We start from the raw sequence: 26,990 nt of genomic DNA on the forward strand, positions 1-26,990 counted from the left end.
TAGAAGAGGAATTACCAGTTTTTTACCAACCTTAACTAAATCTTTGACAATGTATCATTTTCAGAGTAAGGAGCTAAGGAAAACTTAACTGCAACAGATCAGAATTATTTTGCTTGAGGAAGAAAAGCTTGAAGTAATGAGCTGTAGAGTGAATTCCACATGTAAGTGATTTCTCAGACTCTAGTTTGTGTTAAAACAAGGTGCTTCACAAGTAAGCAGCTTGTGCAAGTAAGAATAAGGAAATAAATACTGAGGTTGTGAAAACTGAAAAGCACAGGAGCAAAAATCTTCCTAATATTTAAGAGCTGAGTAGTATCTACAGCTATGCATCAGATTTTGTGACCACTATATTTTTATGATATGCAGATTAATGTACACAATATCTTTGTCCACTTAAGTCACATTAGACACCAACCACTGACTTAAGACCTGTTCATGTTTTTAATACTTGTCAAACTAGTTAGCTGTAGTCTAGTGAAAATGCAACCTACATCAGATCCATAAATCAATGACATTTGTAGAAATGCACCTTTTTTTTTAGTTATTAATGGTGCAGGTAATGTTTGTGGGGTGTGTTTTCTGTTACAGCAATATAACATTTTAAGTACAAAGAAGGTACTAGCACAAATCTGGATTAGATGTTGCATACAGCAAATTTCTTTTATTTTGTGGAAAGTGTCTGACTACCACAAATATTTCATCAACTTTACAGTCTTAAGCATGTTTCCAGCTTTCAAACTGGGAAAGTCCAGCTCATTGTTTATCAGTCTTGACTGTATAAATTTACTTCAGCTGATTCACTGTACTGTAGATATGAACTGTTCATCAAGATGTGTAATTTACTTACAACCTGAGAGAGAAGCTAACAGGGTCATGAGCTCTTGCCTATTCATGTGCTGGCTGGCCTCATTTCAAGTAGTTTAAGTTTCATCATTTTCTAATGCTTTTTTTCCACAAAAGCAATTATGGCTATTGTAGCATCAACAAAGATGAATTGGACATGAAAATCATTGAATATTTTGTATGCTGGGAGGATATTTCTCAAGACTATTCTAACAGGTATAATTAAAGTTACATTGCTTCATATAAATAGTGCTTATCAGTGCATCTTGTTTGTTGGTTTATGAACACTGTTGGCTTGCAGAGTTTCAGCAGCATCATTTGCAGTGATATTTCATTTAGAAGAGGAGAATTGCACTTTACTAATGGTTTTAAAGAGGATGGTTAGTGAATCTTTAAAACTGCTTGGATGCCTACCTCATTCTGATGTAAGGAGTTTTTTGTGGGGATCATTTAGGAATCAATATGCAGAGATACTAAAGTCTCATAGTTAATGCAACTTGACTTGCCCCATCACTGCTGTTGGGAAATGCACCAGATCTGTTCTGAGTAAATGCCATCCCACAAAAAATATCTATTGGAATCATCTAGAAAATTTTGTCATAAATCTGTTAAGGTTACTGAGAAGTCATTATTAGGCAATAATTTCTTGATTTATCTGGTAAAAATGAACAATTAAGTTGTCATATTAAAGTTCCAGTGGGTAACTTACTAGGCCTGGCTTGTACCCAGAACTGTCTGGCCCTTGCTTGGACTTTTGGCAGCACTGTGCAGCACAAGATGATGCAGGTTTCTCTGGTCTGAACACTGTAAATTTGAGGGGAGAAACAGCTTTTATTAAACAACGAATTTGTGATCCTTGAGGGTTCTCCAAATGACCCTGAGCAGTTTGCAGGTCATCAGTACTACATGGGCTGGCAAACAACATTTGTAGTTGTAGTGAGAAAATGCAGTAAGAAAAGTAGAATTATTTATTGTGGTCACTGTTAAATGGCAACAGCAAATTCAAGCTAGGAGCTAACTTGCAAGTGACCAATAAAATATTTCAGGGATATTCAGTATTTTCAAGTGTTCAAAATAAAATAATTTTCTTAATCATGAAGCTAAGATTTCCAGCTAAAATTAGTGCTGTGACTTGATATGAAAATTGCATGGCTTTCAGGCTTGCTTGATTCTTGCTCTGTTGTAAGTTTCCTTTCATCTTACCAGCTCTGAGAGGGGTACCCTGCCATGTGGCTCCAACACAGCTTCTGTGGTTGGCCCTTCCTCCTTTGGGGTAAAACCTCAGAGTAAAATCTTGCAAGAAGACATGCAATTACTAGCCATGCTCTGCCAGATTATTTTTAGATGGTTCTTTGTAGCTGTGTTTGTTCTTTGTCATTAAATCTTTCCCTAACTCATGCTGCCATTGCTGTTTACCTCAGTGCTGCCAAAGTCTTCTGGCATGCCAGTAAGGTAGTGTGGATCCAGAAACTGCAGTCCTTGAAATAAAGGTGTTCCAGGAGAGCAATTCTGAGCCATGCCTGTTCTGCCTTAGTCAAGTCCTCCTCAGACATCCTTAGTGTTTGACAGGTAAAGTCATCTGACTGCTTTAAATACACTTGGCTTGTAATAACAGGATTGAGTGTTGCTCAGCAGTGCTTTGTGCTGCCTTGAAAACAGAGCGTTCTTGGGAACTGGAGTGTTAGTGGGAAGGAAATGAGGTGAGCTGTGGGAACTCTTGGACACAAAATTACAGAAAATTGCTGCTTTGTGATAGGTAATCTACAATGTGCACCAGAAAAAAGTAATCCCAAAGCCCAATTCAGCATAACCCTGTAGCCTTGTACCATGGAATGTCTCAGCCCCCTTTTGGAAATGCTGGGTCTGCATGACTGCTCAGCACAGGTGTCATGATCCACAGGATGATTGTGCAGCCCCAACCTTCAAGATCTGTTCAGATTGGAGATGCACCTCTTGTTGCTATGAAAGGTACAATTCTTTGTGTCCTGATAACTCAGTTATCTTTAGTCTCCCTCTAAAGAAGTGTTATGTGATTGGGATATGAAAAAAAGCCAAAGTTGCTTGCTGCTGAGAGCCTCCTTTCAGAACAGGAATGGCTTGAAAGATTGGCCCAACAAATGGGGTCTGATACAGCAAGATTGGATCAGCATCACTGTGTCAGAGTGATAAAGGGAAAACCTTTCTGAGGAGTGAAATGAACAGAAGTGCTGAATCCTCCCCTCTTGCAAAGCTGTCTTTGAGAAGCAGACTTTCTAGAGAGGAAAGAGTCCTTAGGGGAAAATACAATTGAAAATAATGAGGTGCAGAGGAGGCATAGTCTCCTTAAGAATAACTCCACAATTCACATGAGGGAATGTTACTGTCCCAGAAAGGCTTCTTCTTTAAAAAGAATGAAATTTAAATAAATCATCAGACTCCAGATATGTATCTTAAAATGAACTTGAGCCTATTGCTTCCCAGCTCGTGCTAGAAATTTGACAGGATGCTCTTGTGGCTCACCTAGAAAGGAAACTTGCAGATCCATGCTAAAAATGCAGATATGACTGTCACTTGGGAGAGAACTTTTTTATGATTTTTCAAGACCTAAGAAATGCATTTGAGTAAATCTCATGCTGTCCATTAGAGGACATTCACCCAACTTCATAAACAGTCTATAATGCTGCTTAGGATAACATTTTCTAGATTAATTATTCAGAGTTCTGTTTGCAACTTAAATTCTTTACCCAGACTGTTGCTTGAGTGGGAAGGAGGAAGATGATTAAACTGATGTAAGGGATGAAGTCTCTGCTTTTGTCAGGTAAGTGGTGCTAAACTAACTCGTGGCCCAGAGCCTTAGGTGTGCTCCTGAAATGGATCTTCCAGCCCAGTTTTGTGGAAAAGAGACCCACTTGATTCCCTGGAGACCCCTCAGCAATACACATCAGACCTGGTAAGTGGAGATGATGGGGAGATTTGCTTCCCAGCTGTGCCTTTGATCTGATTTAGCATGCTCATGTGGCTGCACCTGAAGCCTTTCAGCTTCGTATGCACAGCCTGCTTCTGCATAAAATTGTTGACCTTTTGATTAGTTACAGGGGGTTTGAGAATAATTAATTCCAATAAGCTGGCATGACAGGGAGTAGTGAAGCATAGGAAGCATTCAGTTCCCCATACAAAAATAACTTTAGGTAGATGTTTTCTTTCCTGTTCCTTAAAAATCTAAGTCTGGAGATGATTTTGAGTTGCCTTCTGGCTTTAGTCCCTTTTGGATTCGACTTTTTTTTTCCTTTTTTTTTTTTTTTTTAAAGCAGGGCAGTTGTTGGCAAAAGCTGAGATTTCACATAGCCATATATCCTCAGGCTGGAACTTGCTGGCTTTGCTTTTTGTTAAAGCTGATGCTCAAAATTTGGGGTTTTGTTTGGTTTGTGGTTGTGGGGGTATTTTTTTGCAAACTGCAAAGTTGAGGACCCTTACAGATTTTTGGTCGGGTTTTACTTGTTCTGTTCTTAAGACTTCCAGGACGGTGGAACTAATCAAGTCTCTTAAAATGAGAAATTATAAATGTCCTTTCTGAACAGCACTGCAGTGTATGCCTTCTAGGGCAAGCTTGCTTTTAACAACACCCAGCAGATGCTGCAAATGTGGCTTTTGTATTAGGCAGGGGTTACTTTATCTGCATGTTGGCAGCTGCAGAAAAGGGATTAGCTGAGAAAGAAAGCAGGAGGGAGGGAGCAGGATGTATGCAGCTCCTGGTCTTGATTTCTAAACTTCCAAGTGGCCTTGAACCCTTCTTCCCATCGGAGGGTTTCCTTGAGACCGGCGAGCTGCTGGGTGGTGCCCCCGAGTGTGAACAGAGGAGCCATTCTCACTGCTCTTGGGAAAGCTGATTCAGTGAACTTTCTGTTGTTACCTTAAATTACCTCTTCTGTCTGCCTCCTGATGCTAATGGATAGATTTAAAAGAGCAGAGTATAGTGTAATTTCATTTATGTTTGCACTCAGTTATGGATCTTGGAATCAGCTAAATTTGGCAGAGTGCAGCAGTTCCCTTAATGCTGTGACTCTGGGTGTAGCAGAATGAAAAGCAGGGTTTATTCCCTAACGAGCACGGCAGGATTCGCTCGCAGCTGGCCCTGTCGTGCAGGGCGCCGCTCCCTGCGCGGACCCCGCAGCGCTCCGCGGCTCCTGCGGCGCTGCCGCGTCCGCAGCCCCCTCTAGAGCCCCTGTTCAGGGAGCTGCTACAGCAGCTTCGGCGTCCCACACAGCGCCCTGCAGAGCTCACTGCATTGCCATTTTTCTTTGCGGGGGGGAGGGGGCTGTCTTGTAGAAAGAACAGAACTGGGCCCCCCCGTCCGCAGGGGGTGCCCCGCTGCAGGCAGCTCCAGCAGCCGCGGCTCGGCCGCCCTTCGGCGGGGCTGTGCTGGCTGCGCGCCCCGCTCCCATCTCCCCGCAGCGCTACCTTAAGGGGCTGGTTGACATCAGCCGAGTGGGCTGGGCGGTGTGGGTGGGATTTCCTGTGCTGGAGGTCAGCTGCTCCCGTCCCTCTCCCGTCCCTCCCAGCCGCCCGGGTCCCGCTCTCCCCGCGCCGGAGGGACCCGCATCCTCCCGGCTCCCTCCTCTCGGGTTGGATTTACATAGTGATGTGTAAACTACAGGATGCCCAGCAGCACTGGAAAGAGGTTTAAACCTACGAAATACATCCCGGTCTCCACAGCAGCTGCCTTATTAGTGGGTTCGACTACTTTATTTTTTGTTTTCACGTAAGTACCGCTCTGGCGGAGGGGGGGCCCGGGCTGGGGCCGCCCGGCCCGGCGGGGGGAGGCGGCTGGGCTTGACAGTCCTCCAGGCCCTGCCGCTGCTGGTCCTGCTCCCTCCTGCCTCCTGCTATCCCTGCCCGGCTTTGCTTTGCAGAGGCTCAGGATCTCTCCCTATCATAAAATGTGCCTGATAGTCAGAGCCACCATTTCATGGCACTAAAACCCCGTCAGCCTCCCGCAGCTGCCGGCTGTATGCATCAGAGCTGCCCGAGCCCCGCTGCCCCTGTGCCCGTGTGGCGGGGCTGCTGTGCGGGAGGGGAATGCAGCCCCAGCCGCCCCGCTGCCGGCAGGCGTGGATCCAGCCCGTGGCTCCGCTGGCCGAGTCTCTGTACTCCAGGAGGGAGGGCTGGAGCTGGCCTCTCCGTCAATCTCTCGCATGTCTCAGGGTTTATCCGGCACAGCTATTTGAAGTGGAAGGAATCCTATTCTAAGCATTACCGATTTTACATATTTTTATGTAACTGTTCCTGAAAGCTTGAGGACCTAATGAACAAATTTACATTTGCTTGGAGGAAAGACGAGGAAACTTTTCCCCTCTCTGTTTCTTCTTCTCTCATTCCCTTCTCCCTTAAATGCGGAATGGAGCTGTGGCTGCCGGCTTGCAGCTCTCCTGTAGTTATATTAATATGTGAGTGCTGTAGTGCTTCGGCTGTTTCCCTCTCCATCCTCTCGAGTTCTGTAGCTCGCTAACCCTTCCTGTGCGGGGGCAGCGGCACCTCCCTGCAGAGGTGTCCGTGTTTCCAGAGATGCTACAAAACTGTGCTCTGAAAGGAGCTTTGACTAATCTGCCTTCGGCAAAGTGCAAACATGGCTATTGCATATTAAGATTTATTGTTTCACTTATTTTGGAACTCTGTTTTCCTTGTTTTGCCGTTGCTATTTTTTAACCGAGCTTAGTGAAGCTGTTGGAAGCAGAAGGCTCTATAAGAGTGGGAGTATGTGTCTGTGCCATTATCTTTTGTGGTTTGGCTGTGATATGATTCTCGATGTTTCAAAATGCTTGTCACTGGTATGGTAATCTCAATGTAGGATTTCAGAATAAACCGTAAATGTTGTTTTGTCTAACAGTTTCTTACATCGGAACAGATTTTGACACTCAGTTTTGCTCTTGATTTAATGTGCATTGATTTCTTCCTTGCTTGTTTTCAGTGCATTTGATGTAGTTTGGTGCTCACAGGCAAACACAGGACAGAAGTTGGCTTTTGTGATGAACTTGGTTGACACTGGAGTGTTGAATATTAAATGGTTAAAAAAAAAGGGGCCTTTATGCCAGCATTTATTTTTGTGGCTCCTTGAGGAATGGATGTAAAGTTGTTTTGGAAGCTGTATGTTTATTTTCATATGATACTTCCAGTGTAGAGCTGCAATAGTGATGTAAGGCTTTCCTGGTAACAGGAAAGTTGTTGTTGAAACATCCTTTTGGCAGCAGGACATCAACTGAGATGGTCGTTTTACAATTTGTACAGAAGAAGCAATTGCCTCTAATCTGTTACTGAATCTGAAACTTCACTCTGCTCCCTCTGTTATCAGTGAATAATTACATGCAAAATGAAGTATTTTAAGGATCTCTCCATATTGTAACTTGGCCTGTGTATCTTGAAGTGCTGGTAAATTTTTCGAGGATTGTCCCAGACATACGTTCTCTGCTGCTGCCAAGTCTTGTGTGTAATAAAAGTAACACATAATTGAGCAACTGTTGTCAGGCAGAGTCTGAAGTCCTGTCCATTCAAAAATACTCAGATGAATTTGAATGGGATTGGTGTTGTTTTTCATGCTGAGCAGTGTTAGTAAAATCTATCTTTGTTGTGAAATCAAAGCAAGCCTCATGCATGCGATTAATTTCTTTTGTATGGCAGTGGGTTTTTTCCCCTTTCCTGAGCATTTCCATTTTTTATCTTTTTCCACAGGCAATGTTTTATCTCCTGAAGATCTTTTTGTTGTAATATGTTATTAAAGGCTGAGATAGACTTGAATTTTCAGGTGTGTTGATTTGTTCAACTCGATTGATGTTGGATAGAGCTCTGATATGCAGCAGTTGAAACACTGGCCTAAAATTCTTTCAGCAGTGCTTTTGATACAATCCATGCTTGCTTGTCATAGCACAAGAACTTAATCAGATGAAGATTTACATGTGTGTTTATCAATTACTTATTTATGTCATTAAGCTCTAAGGCTGCTGTGTCTGTTAATGAAGTAACCTGTGTATAAATACATGAATCTGATGATGGACGGGATTCCTATCAAATTTTGGGTGCAGATCACCTCAGTGGGACGTCAGGGATTAGAGCAACTTCAGCACAGTGGAATTGAAATAATAGAGGATAATATATGTGGAAAAACTTGATAATAACTATTTTTAAACCTCTTACTGAACAGAAAAAATAAGCTTTTTAGGGCACTGGAAACATTTCTGAGTAACACGTACGAAAACAGCCTCTGACTTGGCTTTTTCTCTAGACATGTTTGTGGTCTCATGCCACACATTGACTGTCTTCTGCTGGATAAAAAGCTCTTTGAACTTGAAGGCCAGGGTTAGCTTTTTAGCAATGTGGTCTTTATTTTTAGCCTTTTTTCCAAACACCTTTGCTAAAAAGCAGCACATAAAGAGTGTTTGAAATACACAGTGTCTGCTATTAGTTCATCATGGTGCTGATCACTGGTACTGTTATACTTTAGGAAAATTCCATTTTAGATTCTCCTTTTCTTTTTTTCCTCAGCTAAGCATTTAGGATTCCCTGTATCACTGCTATATTTCTTCTGGTTTTATGAGGGGGAACTAAACTATTTAGCTATCAAGATTATTGCCTGGAAAAGCAACCAAATATTGGAGTTGTATTATTGCAGGCTTTTAGCACTCCATGTGTGTTCCTTCAGTAATAAACACAGTGTCTGAGTAGGTGGTCTAATTTGTCACAGTGGGAGAGTAAATAAGCATTAACTCTAAGCATTATGAAGGAACTTATCAATAATGTTGTATAGAATGATTAAGTTAATTTACTTATATGAGCAAATCAAATGGTGTAATGAAGGAAGAACTAATGCTCCTTAACATAGGGCAAATCCAGTGATTCAGTTCCAGGAAACCTGAATTTATTTCTAATAAAATAATTTTTTCTTCATATTTCTCATAAGACATTTTGTTAGAGGTAGCAATTTAACCCATTTCAGTGAAGTCTAGGCTCTTATGCCTTGAACTACCAAGTGCTGTGATGTAAACCTAATTATGTTCATTCAAAGACCCTGAGTTTCAAGAACTTCCCACCTTATTTTAGGTTGTGCAACTTCAGTGTTAGCAGAGAATGCAGCTTAATTATCAGCAAGCAGAATGTCACCTGTGAACAGTTGCAATCAGTGATCTAAAAGGACTATTCCAACCTAAATGATTCTATAATTTTTCTGGAGCTAGTAATTGTCTTCACCTGCTTAAATTGGCTACTTTCTGTAGGTGTTGGTGCTGAGAACTTCTGAGATAGTTCAGCAGCTGCAATGCCTGTGTCTGGAGATTACACAGCCAGCTGAAAGCATATGGTTTTAAGGGGAAACTGTGGCTCATTTTAGTAAGGAGAAAAATGCTCATCATTCTCTCATTGAATATTGTAGGCCTGAAGTTTCTCATAAAATGGCCATTTTCAGACTATTTTCTGTAGCATGCAGCCTCTTGAGCATCTTTGAAATACAGTGGAAACATGTAATTCATAACAAAGGTCTAGGTGCCACTACTTCTTTGATATAATGGTAGCAACACTGCTGTATATTATTTCTGTAAATGGGATAATAAAATGGGTAATTTTCTGGGTGAAGTGAAAGCACAAATAAGGTGAAAACTCATTCAGTCAGTACTGAAAGTACGAACACCTTTGTTCTTAAGAGTCATGATGGGAGATAATCATAGATACACACCACAGACATCTGCAGTTGGCACTCTGATGCAGTCTGTGGCACAGGGAGTCTAATACTAATAACCTTCAGGAAACAATTGAGCAGTGATAAATTGGTGGAGAAGAGCAACTCAAGTTGAAGTCACAGTAGGGATGGAAAAGAAAACAGAGAACTAGGCTTAACCTGTGCTATTCAGATGGCAGAAGGAGGAAGAATGGCTGGCAGACTGTACTCCATAGCAGGGCTGCTGGATTTACCTTTACAGGGAAGAAAGCTTGGCTTTGTTGATGAATATTTAAAGAAAAATTGGTGCTACATTAGTACATCATGTTACTGCATTTCATGAACTAGAAAGACTCAGCACTTTTGTAGTTAGACGTGTGAATCCAGATGCACTTTTGATACATTCACCTCTTAAATCATAAGCACTACCCCCTTCCTGCAGTTATCTGATCCTGCACTGGAACAGCCTTAAAATAAACAGGTAATAGCACTGTGAAGCTTAAAACTATCATAACCTTCTTGGATGGTAGTTAATGAAAATACAGTGATACCTAGAGTTCTTGAACTGTTAGATCTTTTCCTCCCATGACTTGAATATATTCACAGAGGGAAGAACACAGTCTGCTGTTTTCACTTGGGTTTGTTAAGTCACAAGCAAAGGCCAAGCTAATAGAAGATCATCTTTGCTTTAGTGAATTTGATTTGTATCCAAAGATGTTTTCCTTGCCTAAAGTATTTAGTTCCAGATGTGCAGATGTTCACTTCTGCCAGTTGAGTGTTCTGATTTCAGTTAGATGAAATGATAAAATGTGATTTAAAATGTATATTGCAGATGTTATAGAGCTTCATCTGTAACACAGGTGTGTTTTATACCAGCCTAGAGAAAATAGAACTGAATGCTGAGAAGTAGATGTACAATAAAGATAATAAAGATACAATTTTATCTTGGATTTTTTTATCTTGATATGCTGCTGGACAGCATGAATTCTGCCTTGGAGTGTGGTCTTACATCCTTCTTACAGTTTGGCTTCTGCCCAGCAACTTGCTGAAGGCTGCTTGAGGATTTGGGAGAGCTCTGGTGGCAGAGCTTGTGCTGTGTGATGCCAGAAGCTCCAGGTGTGCTGTGGTCTGTATGAGAGCACATGGAAACACTGCCACTCCACAAATCCACTTCCCCCATCCTAACCAGATGGTCATATCAGATATCCTTGGCATTCTGAAAACTTTGGAGCACAAAGCTCCTCTACCTTGTCTGCTTCTAGCTAGGGGTCCATTTGATAGTGGCAATGCTAATTATGAAACAGAACAAATTCCCCTCTCCTTGAACGTTCTCTCCACACCGTTCTTCACTACTTGGAATATTAATGTATTTCTGATTTTTCTTTTTTGCTTTCCATGCGCCAAACAAAGAAATCACTGGAACTGGTAGGGAGCAGCTTCACTGATGGCCATGCAGGTGACACTGTACAGGGAAAAAAGAATGTGCAAAAAAGTGTGGATTGGTTTAATCAGGTGAATTTTAAAACTGACTTCACAGTCACGTACTGATTTCAAGCAATGCAGTTTGGCCTCCTGAGATACCTTAACATTTTCCATGTTAAATGCATTTTTAATGGCAGGTTTTTCCTGTCCACTCTACCTGCAATCCAAAAGAGGCAACGCTTGCCTGGTTGACCTGAGTCATCTCAGTTTTCATGTCTGTAATCTTCTGAAAAATATTTACTTTGGTTATGACAAAGAAATGTCCTTTTAAGCCATGGGAATTTCATCTTGCTATAAAATGTTTGGAAATAGAATCTAGACAAGCTTGTCATTCTAGATAAGAAGGGCAGTCTCAACAAGAAAATATATTTAACTGAAGTGTGAAAAGTTTTTGGTTTATTTTTTTTAATACCATAAGAAGCCTCAGTTTTACTACTTTTAGCTAGTTAATTTTATGATCTTTGCTTCCAAGGGCAGTGATCTTTGCTTCCAACAGTTTGAGAAAGTAAAAAGGAGAACCATGTTTGTTGAGGGCAGTAAATGGCTACACATGTTCAGCTGTGGATGCAGAGCTTTCTGCAGCCACTGCAGTGGCATTTCAGTGCTCACTGTAGATCCACTTTGAAAAAGGCAGGAGAGCTACTGGAATGGAAGTTATTGCTGTCCATGGGCTACAGCTGTAGTCAGTGTGTGATTTATGCCAGTAGCAACCTCCTTTCTATTTTTCCTAATAAGCAGGGATTAAGGTCATATGGAAATAGGAATGAGAGTGTCTCAGTTAGATCAGGGTGGGCCTCTCAGCCTTTGTACAAGAATATACAAGCAATTTTTCTTTTTTTTTTTGGTCTAAAGTCCTTTTCAAGATGCTCATTTAAATACTGTCCTTGTTTGTCCAAGTATGCCATGTGTGTATGCTTTTATAAATAGAAAAAACCTTTACAGGATTGTTCAAGCTCAATTGGTTTGTTAGTAAAGTCAACTAAGAAATGTTATTGTCATAAACACAAAACTTAAACTGAGAGATAAATACATGTGGTGATCTTGGAGATCTGATTTTTGAGATTCATTACCTGGGATAGTCACTAATTATACACATAAGATCATTGTGTAAACAACTTATTCTGCTACTACCTGCCTCTCAGCTGAAATCAGCTGTAGGGCCCTGTGGTGTGGGGATCTCTGGGGGACCTGTGAGAGATGACCTGGAACTGCATTTCTGTGCTCATGTGATGTATAAGCTACAAGGAAACATTTCGAGGCCATGAGCTTTGTTCAGTTTGCACTGGGAGATGTCTGAAATACAGCAGTAAAGTGGTGTAAGCCAATTTAGAGCATGAAGGAGATGCACACTGGAGTGGGAGAGAAGTATTGCAGAGCTACACGAGATAATCAGTGTAATCAGTGCAGAAGTGGAACACTGATTTACTGTCCTTTGGTTCAAGCCAGTAGATACAACACTTATTTCTCTATAATCCAGGAGTAATGTTCAATTTGGCTGCTCTGTTACAGAGATACTATTAGTTGATCATTTGTCACTGGGAGCAGCTAATGAAATTGAGAGGAAGAGGCATTGGGGTTGAGACAGAAATGCTGCAGTTTGTAATGGAAGTTCTGTATTGTTCTTTTGCAAAGAATACCATAGACTGGAAAAACCTACTCAGCCTTGATCTTATTTTACCATGGAGAGGCAATTTTAGGAATCCTTATTTGGTGATTTGAAAAATTAATTCCAGTGAGTACACCACAGTGTAGTGTCTACTACATAAATCTTCAGCCAGTAATCTGTATCCAGAAAGAGGATTTAATTAGTCGCTGATTGGTTTTTGCAATTACTAATGCAATTTAGCTAGACTAGCTTCAAAGCTGTCCAAAGTGCCTAAAATTCTGCACTCTAAAGTATTGTGCAAACACTAGTGGGTACCTGATTCTTTGTTTTCTCAGGATATAATGGAATAAACTGTACAGTAACCCATATTTAGATATTGCAGTGTTACCATGGTTCTTTGTGCAAGTGTAAACACAGAATTTGTGCACTTCAAATGTGAAATTCTTATGAAATACCTGTACTCTGCTGCTGTGTGTTGAGATCATCCAGCAACAGAAGACTGGGGTGCCAGGTGCAAGAAAAAAATCTCTCTTGAATTTGAAATGTAAGCCCCAAAGCAGCTGTTTCCAGTGTACGTGTGAACCATGAAATGACTACTCTCCAGAAAAGCTTGGTACACTCTTAGACTAAAGTAATTGTAGAATATTCTTAAATTAACAAATTATTTTTTAAGTTGGAGCCTAACAAAGCAAACTTGAAAGTGCTTAAATATATAAGGGTCTTCATAAATAAAGCCAGACAAAGCATTACTCTCCAAGGATTCTTAAAACTAAATTGGCATTTACATTAGCTCTTATTCATGTCTTCAGGGAAATAATGTAATGTAATATCTATATCAACACAATTTAAGTACAGTTCTGGGAATAAGGAAAGCTTGGACATTTCTATAAACAAGTATAATTTTAATTTAAACTTGGGTCAATCATAGAAATGCTTCAAAATGGAAAAATTAAGCTTAAAACTTTTCTGCTTACTCTGATCCCAGTCAGCAAGGAGAGGTAGGTATTTTCTAATGGAAAAACACTTCCTCTCCCCCTTTTCAGCCAGTTCAGTTTCAAAAGTTATTTAGGATTATTTTCATTGTGTATAACATCCCTTTCAGTTCTTCCTCATGACTGAGATCTCATTTTGCATGTTTAGCTTTCTCTGAAGATTAATGTTTGCCCCAGCAATAAGACTCTCCAGATGTGTTATGATCTAATAATGCTGTGGTTAACCCTTGTCTGCTGTCAGCAGCTTGCTGAACCACCTCCTGTGTTTTCCCAAGCCCCAGCATTTGATGATGCAGTTTCCTGGCTCCAAGCAGCAGGAGCCATGAGTTGTGTAGGTGGGCAGCTCTCCCTCCATGGGGTTTGTGTCTGGCACTGGGCTCAGGAGCCTCGAGACTTCCCTGTGGAGCCCCACTGTTAACTTGGCTCATCCTCCAACATTCCAAGGCACAATGATGGAGCAGGGTCTTGAGGGTGTCTTTATGGTCATCTTCATGTGCTCAGACCTGTGGCTTTGAACAGGAACTCTAGATCTCTAGGTTCTTGTCTAACTTCTCTGTTGTGTGGTGCATAACTCTCACATCTTTCTTTTCTCTTTGAAGCTGGCTTTGCACATACTGTATCTTGTGTAAATGGCTAATGAGTCTTTGTGGCAAAAACGGTAAGAGCATCAACAGGCACTACTGTTTTTTTAATTACTAGGTTTTGAGAATTCTGTAGAAAGAGGTATATAAAATGGCTGCTTTCTGATACACAGTACAAGTCAAACACAAGGAGATATGAAGCCTGTGAATCTGATAGTATGATTTCTAAACCAGGCATGGAAGTTGTAGCATCTGCAGCAACAAAGGAAATTAATATCTGCTACAGAAATTTCAGTACAAAGACAATGCAGGATTAAAATAACAGGACTTTCTGGTGCAGCCATTGAGTCAATGTGATTTATTTTTTTTTTAGTTGTGAAGCAAAACTTCTAATCCATGTCTAGATAGTTTTTTATCAGAAATAAAATGCCAGGACCAACTCAGCTCCTCCTGGCAGAGCTCTTCTGAGAATGTTCCCTCATCTTGCATAATCTATTAATTTTGAAATCATAGCCAGTCTGTATGAGCAGTGCTCTCAGGAATCTGGTGGACATTGGAGGAGGACAGGCAGATACAAGTTTTTATAATATTGCAAGGGTGGATTAATTAAAATTAAATGGTTCTGGTTGTGTCATCTTTGTGTATTTTTAGAATAAGGCATTTGGCAAATAGATTGCAATGAAAATAGAATACAAGGTCTTACATGTGGCATTGGAATTTGGCCTGCTGATGATAATAAACAGGTTGGAAAAAATCTGCTTTCCTTCTCTCCTGCAGTTGAGAAGACTTTGCTGGGGCAAAGCTGTGCTACTGCTCAGGAAGTCTCCATTCCTGCTGGTCTCTAGTAGTGCAACTTTTGAATAAGGTCAGCAGTGCTATGATCCCTGTTCACTTCTTAAACTGAGGCAGAGAGGCACTGTACCACTGGAGTGCTGGTGCTTAGCAAGCTTTGCACAGATGTGCCAACTCCAGGCTGAAGCCCTGTCAGCCCAGGACTGAATGGAGATCATTCTCTCTGAGAGGGCTTCTGAAGATTTGCTTAATTCTACAGTGTCTACTCCACCTAATGTCATTTTGGGCCATCCATCATGCATGTTTTGTTTCTTGAACACTGCATGAATGTATGAATAGAGAAATACAGTACTAAAGCTTTGTTGTCTCTCTTTAAAAGTTTAATAGTAACATTGTAGTCTTTAAATTTTTATTTGCATGTGATTCCACAATGACTAGTTACTTTTGCAAGTAATTTTTCTTGCATTGTATTACAATGACTAGTGGGATGGAGCTAAACATGATATCTATGGTTTGAGAACTGAAAAATTAATGATTTCTTATCTAGCCTGTTGTGTTTGATTTATAATTTATATCTGATAAGAGACATTCTCTTCTGAGCCAGCTATCATCTCTCCATTTACATCTAGGTGGGGTATTTTTAAATTCTTTCTGTGGTAGGTGCTGAGGGGTTGTGAATTTTGAGCCCTAGAGTGCTCCTGAAGAAGGTTTCCAGACACATTTCTCCACCTCTCATTTCCCATGAGAGTCTTTATCCTCTGTAGGATCTGGCCCCAGGGCTTGTGTTGACCCCAAACGTCACAGCTGCTGTCACAGCCCACTGCCATGACCTGTGACTTTTAGCATAACCCAAGTACATGGTTTACCTTTCAGAGGCACTTGACAGCAGAAGGAAATGGAGAACTGTGGGGGTTTTAAGTGTCCTGAGTAGCTGTTTCCAGCCACTCCACCTCTGAAGGAGAGGCATGGCTGAGGACTGAGCTATGAGCCCTTTACAGAACACTTCTCTCACTTCCTATGTTTGATCTTTTCCATCACTCTGGATCTTCCTGGGCTTATCTGGCTGCATCTTGTCTGTCTCTTTGTCTCTTGTACTGTTTTGGTTTTTTTTTTGCTGTTCTCTGTCTCTCGTGACAGGTGGTCTCCAGTTCAGTCTGTTCAGGTGGATAAGGCCCTTTTGCCCAATGCACACACAAAGGGTGATCCTCTGCTTGTTTACCCTCTGAAATGCCAGAGTAGAGGCCTTACAAGATGCAATTCAAAATCCTGTCCCATCTGTCGAGCTGGGGTGGCTTTTAGGGGTTGATGAAACAACTCTTCTGTATTGAAACTGTAAGTGCTCTCAGTGGGCCACCGTCTTTACTGTGACTCACACATATTTGGCATCCTCTCCAAAGAAGCTGACCAGTATTTCTGTCTTCTTCTCCACTAAGAAGTTCTGTATTCTTTGTGAATTTATTTGCTCCAGAACAGTAAGCTGAGTCGCTGGCTGGTGGAAAGGGAAAGAAATGTGTAGCAATTTGCCAGTTATATTGTCCTCCTCTGAACACAAGAGAGCCCTGTTTAGTGGAGTGTTTAGTGGAGTGAGGCACTGATCCTGCATTTTTGTAATTAATATGTTTTGTGCTTTTGTTTGTGTCTTTGAGAGTGATATTATTTATTTTTGTTGCCTCAACTGTTTTGGAAATGAGAAAAAGCTATTTTGAGTGTAATATCGACTTGGCATCATTAAAAAAGTGTCTCTTCTTGTCAGTTTTTTTTCTTGGTTCCCCTAGAAATACATTTCTTTTGGGCTGTTTCTGCTGTTGTGTATGTTGTGATAAGTCTCCAAAGCAGCACACTATGCATGTGTGATGGATGGATGCTTGCATGTCTGATGAGGGATTGATTCCCCTGGGCATGAGAGTCCTGCCAACTCCTCAGTTAGAAAACTTGAGGTTTTAATATACATTCTGTCTTTTAGTCCCAGCTTGGCCTCTTCTTTTGGAAGGCATTTCTTTTCCTTTTTAATAAAAAAAGCTTACAGTTATATTGAGCTAGTTAATTAAACAGCCTGCATCTAATTTAGATCTCTCAGTTTCCTTCTCGCTTTTTCTTAACTGTGCCTACGTAACCTGATGAAATAACCTGATGAAGCTGTGTAAGAATTACTGAGATGGGTTGAAGCCCATCTAAAGCTAGAACCCGAATCTGATCTCCCATTAAAATCTCACTGCAAAGTGATTACTCCAAGATATTCAAGGTACTGCATGCTTGGTTTAGATCCCTTGGAGGCCTCTTGGCTGATTGTGTTCCTTCAGCAGCCTTTAGCATGCACATGTCCTGGGCCTTACCCTTCTGAAAGATGTCTGTCTGTGGCCCAAGAACAAGATCCTGTTCTGTAGCTCTGAAGGGATGAGCTTTTCAACAGGAGAAAAGAATAATATTCGTCAGCTTCCTCTTGGAAGCATCTGAATCGTTTTGGTTGAAGCTGTAATTGGGACAAATGTTTTGCTTGAAGGGCAGAGGTAGCAGAAAGGTTGCAGCCTAACAGTTAATTTGGCAAAGTGATTCAGAATGGAAAATATGCAATATTGCTTTATACCTGTGCTTTCTCAGTCCCATCAACAGATATTTAAACACATCCCATCAGCTTTTCCAGTGGCTGCTAGTCTTCAGATGCTTCTCTTCACTCCTTGGTTTTCAAGTCGGTCTTTCTAAATTTCAGGAAATACTGAGCTTTCCCTTTGAAAGTCAGTCCTCTTAAATGTGCTTTTTCCATAGGGTGACAGTCTTAAAAATGTATTGTTTACTCTTTTTGTTCTGAGTTCAGAAAACAGTGATTTTAAGCTAAATTATCTCTTTTAGAAGACAATTCAAACAATTTGCAGTCTGCACCCATTTAAGTGGTAGGGGGCAGGATGGAAAGGCAGGAGAATATAAAATAGTGCTATTATGAGTTATTGTGCAGTAGGCAAGGATTTCTTCCATTCCCTCCCCCTCCTCCCCATCTTATGTATCTAAGGAAGAAGTTGCAGGGTGAGCAGGGATATTCTGATTTCCATGGCAGTAACACAGAAGGAATTTTCTGTTTTCTCCAAGAGTACACAAACACTTCACTATCACTTTCCTGACATTAGCTGTGATATTTTGAAGGTTATTGGAGAGAAGGTACAACAAGGGAGGCTTAGACTGCTGATTCTTACTCTGTATTTGCCTAGCCTTGACTAGATCCATGTTCAGAAAACAGAAACCTGTCAAAAGTCAGTGCATCTACACTGAATTTCCAAATTACTGTTAGTATTCTACATGCAGATTAGCTTTCCTTTTATGCTTATTTACCTGTATCTTGGAAATAGCCCTCTAAAAATAAATGAATACAGGATGAGTGCTGTGCTAGGCACAATTAAAATGCTCTCATGTATATCAAATCTAAAGTTCTTTATTTCAAACTAAAGAAAATAGAAGGGAAAGAAGTCAGAACCCCTAAGGGGAAAGTACTGCCTGTTCAGGTCTCTTGTCATGGCCTATTTGATTTATAAATATAAAAAAATGTTTGTATTCTTGAACTGTGACTGGTCCAGTGTTCTTTGTTGTTCTTCCACAACATAACAATCATCCAAAACTCTTGTTTCCATGTGGATACCGTAGGGCTTTAGGTGCATTATGATATAAATGCTTATCTGGATATAAACTGTCAATCTCTATATTTGGGTGAGCCTTAAAGGAAGGTTCAGGCACAATAAAATAGACTTGTTTAGTGACAGTTCAGCATCACTTCACTTGCCATGTATGATCACCCTATCAAGAACTGCATCCTGCTGCGATGACAGTTTGCTGGAAACTCTCCACAGATTCATTGGAAGTTGGCTGAGCCCCAGCTCCGCAAATTACTGGTCAGAAGAGACTGTTTGTAGGGCACAAATCTATCCAATTTGTAGTGTTGATTTGATTCTTTTTTTAATTAACACTTTAAAAGTGTGTCAGCCGAGTGCCAAAAAGACAAGAAATGATCAGCTAAAACATTTTATTGCAGCATATGATGCTGTTCCATATTATCATGGAAACATGGCACTTAGATACAGCAATATTTTATTTCCTGTTACTTTTGTTCATTTTTGGGTCAGCAGTAATTTTAAATAAACAGTCTTCAAAACAAATGCTGGGGTTTTGCCCTTTTTCCTTCCTCTTCTTCTCTCCCTGTATTCTCATTAAGGCCAGTATCTTATTGAATCTAAAGCTAAAAAGTTGAATTTTCCCCATTTAATTTTTTTTGTAAGACGGCTTTCTATCTGGTGTTCCTGGCTCAAAGAGGTGATTGGCAGGAATTACATAAGGAGTACACTAGTCTGCAGTCCTTTGGAGATCCTGCAAGTACAGTCAGGATTAATAAAATCTGGCTGCCTGTTTTTTGATGAAATCATCTTTCTCCTTTTTTTTTTTTTCTTTTCTTTGAAGCATAATTTTTTTTAAGCTGTTGTTTCCTCAGTGCTCTGTGTGAGACCTGTCACTCTTCCATCCACTCCTTCAGTCTTGGATTGTGAGGGTAGTGAATGTCAACATGAAAGATCAGAGCTGGTGTTGACAGCAGTTTAAATGCACCCTTGCTTGTGTTTCCTCTAGAATCGCTGGTTTATAGCTACAGATGCTGGAAATGCTCTGTGCAGGGAGTCTGTTGCAGGTGCTGGAGCCATGGCTACCAGCAGAGTTAGTGCTGTGTAAGGGTTTCATGCTGCTCGCAGCCCAGCGTGGAGCCCCCTGGGCCGGTTCCCATTCCGAGCGCTCCCTCTGCCCTTTCCGGATGGCCTCGGCTGGCTCCGTGCCCACCCTGCCACTCTGGCACTCTCTCCCTCACAGGATGAAGAAAATGGGATGGAAAACCTCATGGGTTGAGATAAAGACAGGGACGTCACTTACCAGTTGCTATCAGAGACAAAACAAACTCAACTCAGGGAAAATTAATTTATTAATTATTAGATTACATTTGGACGATGAAAAGCAAAGATAAAACCTAAACACCTTCCCCTCGTACCCTGTTTCTTGCAAGCTCAGCTTCATTCCTCTATTCCCAACTCCTTTATCTCTTCCAGCCCCCGAGCAGGGCTGAAGGGAGGGGAGTGTGGGCTCTGGTCAGTCCATTTCAGCCCTGCTTGCTCCAGTGTGGGCTCTCCATGGGCTGCGGTTCCCTCAGGAAATACCCCTGGCTTCAGCACAGCCTCTGCCACAGGCTGCAGTGTGGGTTTGCTCTGTGCTGGCTGCCAGGGAATCCAGCACAGCCACTCCCAGGGACATTCCTCACACTTTTCCCCTCACTCCAGGGACATTCCTCACACTTTTCCCCACACTCTGTGCGGGTTTTGCCCTTTCCCGAGATGCCGCGGCCTGGCTGAGGCCTCCCCTCACAGAGCTGCAGCCGCCCTCAGTGTCTGGGAACAGGCACCCAAACCCCAAAGAGTAAACATTTCTACATAGATGTTCCAGCAGTTCTACATTTAAATGAGTCTTTACATACAGGAGAAGGAGACTGTTACCAAAAAATATGAATTTGACCTTCATCGTCCCCACCTGCACCTCAAGGTCAGTCAAACAAGTTGGGAGGAAAATGGATTTGCCCATTTTTTCTGCTTGTGAATGACTTGTTTTTCTGTAGCGCTTAACAATCTCTCTTCAGGAAAATTGCTGAATGTCAGAGTGCAGCAATGGCTCACCGTGATTTATGAAATTCCTCAGAATTTCCATTGTGATTCTGTGAGTCACGTTAATTTGGCTTCTTTAGCTCGAGGATCCTCCGTTTGCGTGTTCCACTGTAGTTTCTCTGTCATGGTCTGGGGGTTGTTGGAGGCCAAGCACAGGACACAAAGCCCATCAGTTCTTGTGCTCTACAAGCTGCTGGTGAAGAGGGTTCACTGGTGGGAGGCTGTGGCTGAAAATGTCCCCACACCAGGGGCTGGCAACAGGTAATTAATTGTGTAGCCTCACAAGCCAACTGCATTGCTGCTGAAAAGCCTTGTCCCTCCTGCCAATCCCAGAGAAGACTTGACGGGGTTAGTTTTAACCCCTCTTAAATACCGGGGTTTGGTTATAGGGCTGAGATTTTTAGAGGAAACTTTCCAGAAAATAGCTGCCTCTTCTCTGGGGACTAAAAAAGGTTTAAAGATGTGGAAACTGCCCACACTAATATCCATGTAGTAGAAGGACAAAATGTGAAGCATTTACCACAGTTTTACAGGGATATGTTTGGGTAACTTTGGCAGCTGTACCCTATTATTGGAGACTACATAGGAAGAGCCAAGGAGAAGTAATCATCTTCTGTCAATGTCAGGAAAAGTGACTAGGTCAGAAATTCTGAGAAATGAAGTTTCCAGAGCAGAAACACTAAAGCTTCAGCCCAGTTCGCAGTTGTCTGTTTTCCTGTCCTGAAGCACTCCATCATAATTGCCTTTGCTCATAATCCACCTGTCAAGAGATGACACTGTTATGCATTTAGCTTGGTAGTGTGACAGCAATGCATTTTGCCCTGCCAGAGCAGGGGTGGCTTGTGCCCATCTTATAGTACTTGCTCAGGTCTACCAGTTTATTTCCCCCTTTATTTAGAAATAATGCCAAACAGTAACACATTGTGTGTAAACCACATTGACTGTCCTTCCTGGGCCCCTTTAAAAATACTGGAGAACTGCTCTTAATGCCACTGTTTATTCTGGTACAGCATCCAGACTGCAGGAAGTATGTTTATAGCACAGTCTAACAAGCTGAGGCTCCTCTCTAAGAGTTCAGTGCCTCATGGCTGGGTAGAAAAAGCCAGTGCACTCTAAACATGTATTTATGTCAGACTCTGGCTTGCAGTAATAGTTAATGCCACCTAAGCTAAGTTTGAGCAGCAGTGTTTCCTTAGCACAGGATAGTGTGATCCTTGTTACTGTGGTGCTCATTAGTCAGACTTATCAACACCTGTGGTTGTGAACATCACCAGTTGCATTAGGTCATCTGTATTTAAGCTTGATGACTTGATGAGAAACCATTTTAATTTGCTGTCTACCTGTGCAGCACGAATTCCAGGTTAACTTTGAAATCTGGTTAATGTTTTAGATGCAAGAAATACAAGTATATGAAAATAGTGTTATCTACATTGAACTGAAGTTATAACTCTGCTGTGAGTGCCTGGAGCAAATATAAGTGAGATATAAGCTGCACTTTACTGTGCTGATGGCCTCTCAATCCACATTAATGCAGTGGGTTTAATCTCCTACTCTTCACACTTTCTTTCCCAAAGGAAGTGCTTTTAGCTTGATGCACAAAGACTTCATTAACTGGGAGACAGTTTTGAAAATGTTTTATTTCTGATAAAAATATCTTCCACACAGGGAGAAAGACTGAAACATAAAATACATTATAAGTTTACTTTGAAACACAAGAATTATTCTCAAAGTTGAACAGATAATCCTGCAAGAGTGCAAATTTGGAGTTGTTTAAATCAAACTTGCTGCTTAAAGTCACAATTTTTTTCCAAATGGTTTAAAAGCCAGTTTGCCACATCTGCTCTCCCTGCCTCTGTGAATATCCTCCTGCCCCAGTTACTCATGGCTGGTGAGGAGTTGGTGCTCACTATCACTTTTTTGTCCAGGCTCAGACCACTGAACTTGTCAACTCTTTCTCACAGCCAGGATGATATAGAAGAGTGATCATCCTTTTCCCTTGCTGTCCCAAATTTAAAGCCACTGCAAAAGCTTTGCTGCAACTGATAGTTCACTGACATAGGGTATGAAGAATTTTGCTTCAGTGCCTGTTGGAAGGAACCAAACTTTTCCAGTGTGCCTCTGAAAAGTGCCTCTCTTGTGTTCACTTTTAAAATCTCATGCAGTCCCAAAGCTAATATTAGCAATGAGCTTTAAAGGCTGACTAGAGAAGAAAATTGATTTGGAGTATAGAATAGCTCTTCTGTCAGTGTTTTGGCCAGCCCTCTGTACTATGGGCAGTAGTTAAAGCTTTCTGAATTTCAAAAGAATGTAGGCATTTAAATGATTTACAGGATATTAAAAACATTGTTATCATACCATGACAGCATTTTAATGAATTACTTTTTAAAATTACAACTGGAACTAATATCTGCTGGAGTAGGAGCTCCTTCAGTAGGTAGCAGAGTTGTTGCCAGGATTATATTGAGTATCTGAAGCCCAAAGTGTATGTAGGAGCCTACTTGGCTCATTCAGTAAGTTACTGGCATAAAAATCCTCCTGTAGCAAACTCATCCTGGGCTTTCGAAGAACATTGCTGTTCCTTACTGACAGAGTGAAGATTGTTTGAGCAGTTTGGGGGTTTGGGGAGGAACGTCCTTGTGCCTGCTTTAAGAGCCCACTGTCTGTCTGGGGGGTTGCAGTGCTCAGCTGTGTGCTGCAAAGTGCTCATCCTCCTCACCACACTCCTTCCCCTTTCCTGTGCTGAGACTGCTCAGAGAGCAGCAGCTCCCCTGAGGCACAGCCCTGGCTGGCACCTGCAGCACCTGCTGAAAGGAAGGACAATATTGCTTAGGGATGACTCACAGAACCTTAAACCTGCTCTGTGACAAGCAGGAATTGCAGCTTCCTGAGGCAGACACACATGATCCTCGTGTACCAAGTTGCATCTCAGGCTTCTGGCCCTTTCTGAGCACCTGGCAGTGCCCCAGCCCTGTTGTCTCATTCTGGGGTGCACTGGACTATCCCTGTTTCACCTGAGTGGGTTTTGCTTAAGCAGGTGAGGCCCAAGTGAATACATTTTGGGGAGGAGTGACTGGGAACCAGTGTGTGTTTAATCTGTGCTTTTCCAACAGTGCTGTTCCTCACAGCAGTGGTTTTTGCTGTCTCACAGGACAAACCTGCACAGGAGAGAGGAGGGAGTGAGAGGTAAAGTGAATCTGAGTGCTTTGGTCATTGATGTGGATTTTCATTTAGCAATGGCAGTTTCAGAAAGGTGCTCAGGGACTGGCAGGGAGATTTTGCTCCCCAGGAATGAGGCATGAGAGACCTTCCTTTGAAGTCTTTGGGCAGGAAGAAAGCGAGTCTATCCTGCTGCCTCCTGTTTTGTTTCTGGGGTGAAATGTGACCCAGAGTGACCAGAGACAGGTGGGCAGTGTCAGAGGTCCAAAAGAAGAGGCTAATAAAAATCAGATCCTAAGGCTTAAACATTTTTTACACACATGCCAAGCTTTATAAAAAGCCTGTCCTTCATTAGCTGTTTTAAAACACATAAGAAAAATGAAGTGACTTTCATGTGCCTATTGGTGACTTCAGTTCTTTCTGTATACAAGCAATTTCATTGATTTAAGGTAGTGCAAAAGAGTATTTGAAATTTTAGTGGTACTGATGTGTCTCTTTGTGTCATACCAAAAGAATTATGAATACTTGAATGAGCAAATAATGCAAAGGACTGAAGTTGTCATGGTACTTAATGCAGGAAGGGGGACCGAGTTACAACATGGAGTTTTTGTATACCTGGTCTGTCACTGAACAGCAAATATGTACAGAACAAATTAATTTAATTTTTTAAATGATTTGGCTCATTTTCTTTCGTCTGCAAAAAAAAGTGATAAACTGTGCTACAATGATTACCAGTCTCATTCCTGTAGCTGTGTGAACAACTAATCTTTGTGAGTGAGTGCTAGCATGGATGCAGAGCAGAACTGGAAATTCTGTTTTGTAATTTGCAGCTTCTTTGATCACTGGTGTTTACTGCATGATTTTTACATTCTAGTTACAAAACTTGAAAATGCAGGTTCTCAAAAAGTTATGTTCTTAATGAAAAGTGCAATTCACTTGTTGGAAGTTTGTCTGTCCTTTTTATCTCCTCTGTGGTGAAAGGGAGTGAGTACTTGGCCTTGATAAACTTTTGTGCCAAGTGTTCTTTTGAAAACAAAAAAGATATTATGGCCCGTAGTTATTTTCAGCATAGCCTTGTTTGGAAAGCAAACCAAACTTCAAATTAATTAATTCCTCTTCATAGAATAAAGACATGTGGGTTTTCCTCTCCCCTGTATATTGCCTTCTTGTTCAGGGCTTCAGCTTATACTGAACTCTTCAGAGCCAGGATGCCATTGGGCTAATTAATGAAAATGGTTTCCATTGATTGCTGTGGAAAGAAAAGAACTAACTGGTTTAATTAACTCAAGACTATGCATATTTAGAAGAGTGGCTATTGATCTGCATGAGTTTAATTAAAATAAAGGACTTAAAATTTTTGCAGACCTTGTCACCTCACTCTTGAGAAGGACTTCAGAGTCTGGGTGTGCCCTTTCACAGCAGCTCCATTTGCAGACCCTCAAACTGCAGCAGCTGGGATGGGCACCTGGGCATGAGGGAGCAGAGCACACAGCTCAGAGAACCACAGCAGCATGAAGGGATGCTGGAATTTCTGCTCTTTGTCCTCCCATCTGAGCAGCAAGCTTGTCTGGAAATGAGATGACTAAAGCTGTAGGAAGCCACTGTTTGTGCTATGTACTACTTCTAAAATAGAACACTTTCAGAGGGGGAACCCTTCTGTCTGACATTCCCAGGTTTATCATAGGTTAATGAGACAGGAGATCCAAGGTATTATTTAATGTCTCTTTTTACTGTTTTGTAGCTTCTGCATTTATTTAGCTCTGTCAAAGTAGTGCAGATCACTTATTCAAATCAGAGCTTTCTGTGTTGCCACCAAGGCTTGCATTGGATCAAAACCTGCCCAGTTTTCTACTGCTGGACTAAAAATAGTAGTTGTAATGTAGTCCTCTTAAAAGCAAGTACTTTCAGATGCTTCTTAAGCCCTTTGTCAGTATTCCCTGTCTCTAAAACTTGTTTTCCTGGCTTCCATCTGGAAAGCTTCCAAAAGTAAGGAAACTGAACAAATAAAATATGTAGGCTATTATTCTAACTTTTGCTGGCCACTTTGGGTACTATGTGAATAGGAGGGAAAACATGGGAAAGCAAGACTTCAAGCAGTGAAGTGGATTCTGATATGAGTAGAAGAGAGAAGCAACCAGTGGAATTTCTAAAAGCTGTGATATTTTTTGGGACATTGTTTATGATTGCAGAAGGTGACTTACCCTGTGCTGGTTCTGAAAAAGTTACCAGACCATACATGCTATGGCATCCCTTTACACCCATTGTGTGCCAGCACTGGTGGTGGCTTTCATCAGGTGTGTGATTCAGTTCCTGTGTAGCCAATAGCAGAGAGGGTTGGTTCTGTGCTCTCTCTGCTGTTGGCATCAATTCTTTGTGAAACTGTGCCCTTGGCCTCCCTTGTGCATGGAATCACTGCTTTGAAATTTAAATTGCAGGTTGCAGTGTACCTTAATCGTAATTATCCCCAGCACTTGCACTATGAGACCTTAGGTTTAGTTCTGTGAAATTTGCCATTTGGGTGAAGAAATACTTCACACTGAGGGGTTTTTGTGTGCCTAGGCTAAACCAGAATGATTTTTTAAAAAGAAACCAGTTTTGCTTATCAGAATCTTCAAGTTCAGCAGGACTGAACCTTAGGGACTTGAAATGGGACAGGATTGCTTTTGTGGTTGGACTTTTTCTGCCTGTACAAGAGCAGTGGGGTTTGTGTTCATGGGCAGAGTGCTACAGTCTCTTGATGTTCACCCTCCCAGGGCATGATCTGGTGCCTAGGGCCTCTGCCCTGCCCTGAGGAGGCAGCTCTGCTCACTGAGGAGGAGACAGGGGACTCTTTGCCCAGGTTTGGATCCTGCAGGCAGCAGAATTGAGGGCAGAAGCAGATGTCTCAGAAATAGCCATGTGCTTTCTCAGTGCTTCTAAGGTGGGCAGTCAGGGAGCTGGGCAGGGGAAGGCAAAGAGCCTGTGAGCACCTGGCTGAGCTGTTTCAGTCACCTCACAGTGACTGCAGTCTTGCTTTGTTTGCAGAGCAGTGTCAGCTTGAACTTCTAGCTCTGAGCAATACCAAGTTCATGTTATGTTGGGAGTGCCCCTTTCACTGCCAATGCCAAGGTCCCTGAAAAGTCAGGTTCTGGGCCACACCCAGCATTCTGGGTTCCCATCTGCAAAATCCAACTGAGATGGAGAGAT

At 41.6% G+C, this 26,990-nt stretch overlaps 1 protein-coding gene across 2 annotated transcripts in view; it reads left to right on the forward strand.

Moving 5' to 3' along the window:
* Window positions 1–5,450: 5,450 nt before the first annotated feature.
* Window positions 5,451–26,990, forward strand: part of ZDHHC8 (zinc finger DHHC-type palmitoyltransferase 8) — a 109,227-nt gene continuing 87,687 nt past the window's right edge. For both annotated transcript variants that reach the window (XM_058816770.1, XM_058816771.1), the window contains exon 1: window positions 5,451–5,581. In XM_058816770.1, the coding sequence (XP_058672753.1) occupies window positions 5,478–5,581 (104 nt within the window). In that variant the 5' untranslated portion in view covers window positions 5,451–5,477. The remainder of the gene's footprint in view (window positions 5,582–26,990) is intronic.

This window comes from Ammospiza caudacuta, chromosome 18 (genome assembly GCF_027887145.1).
Source record: "Ammospiza caudacuta isolate bAmmCau1 chromosome 18, bAmmCau1.pri, whole genome shotgun sequence".
NCBI classification, from domain to species: domain Eukaryota; kingdom Metazoa; phylum Chordata; class Aves; order Passeriformes; family Passerellidae; genus Ammospiza; species Ammospiza caudacuta.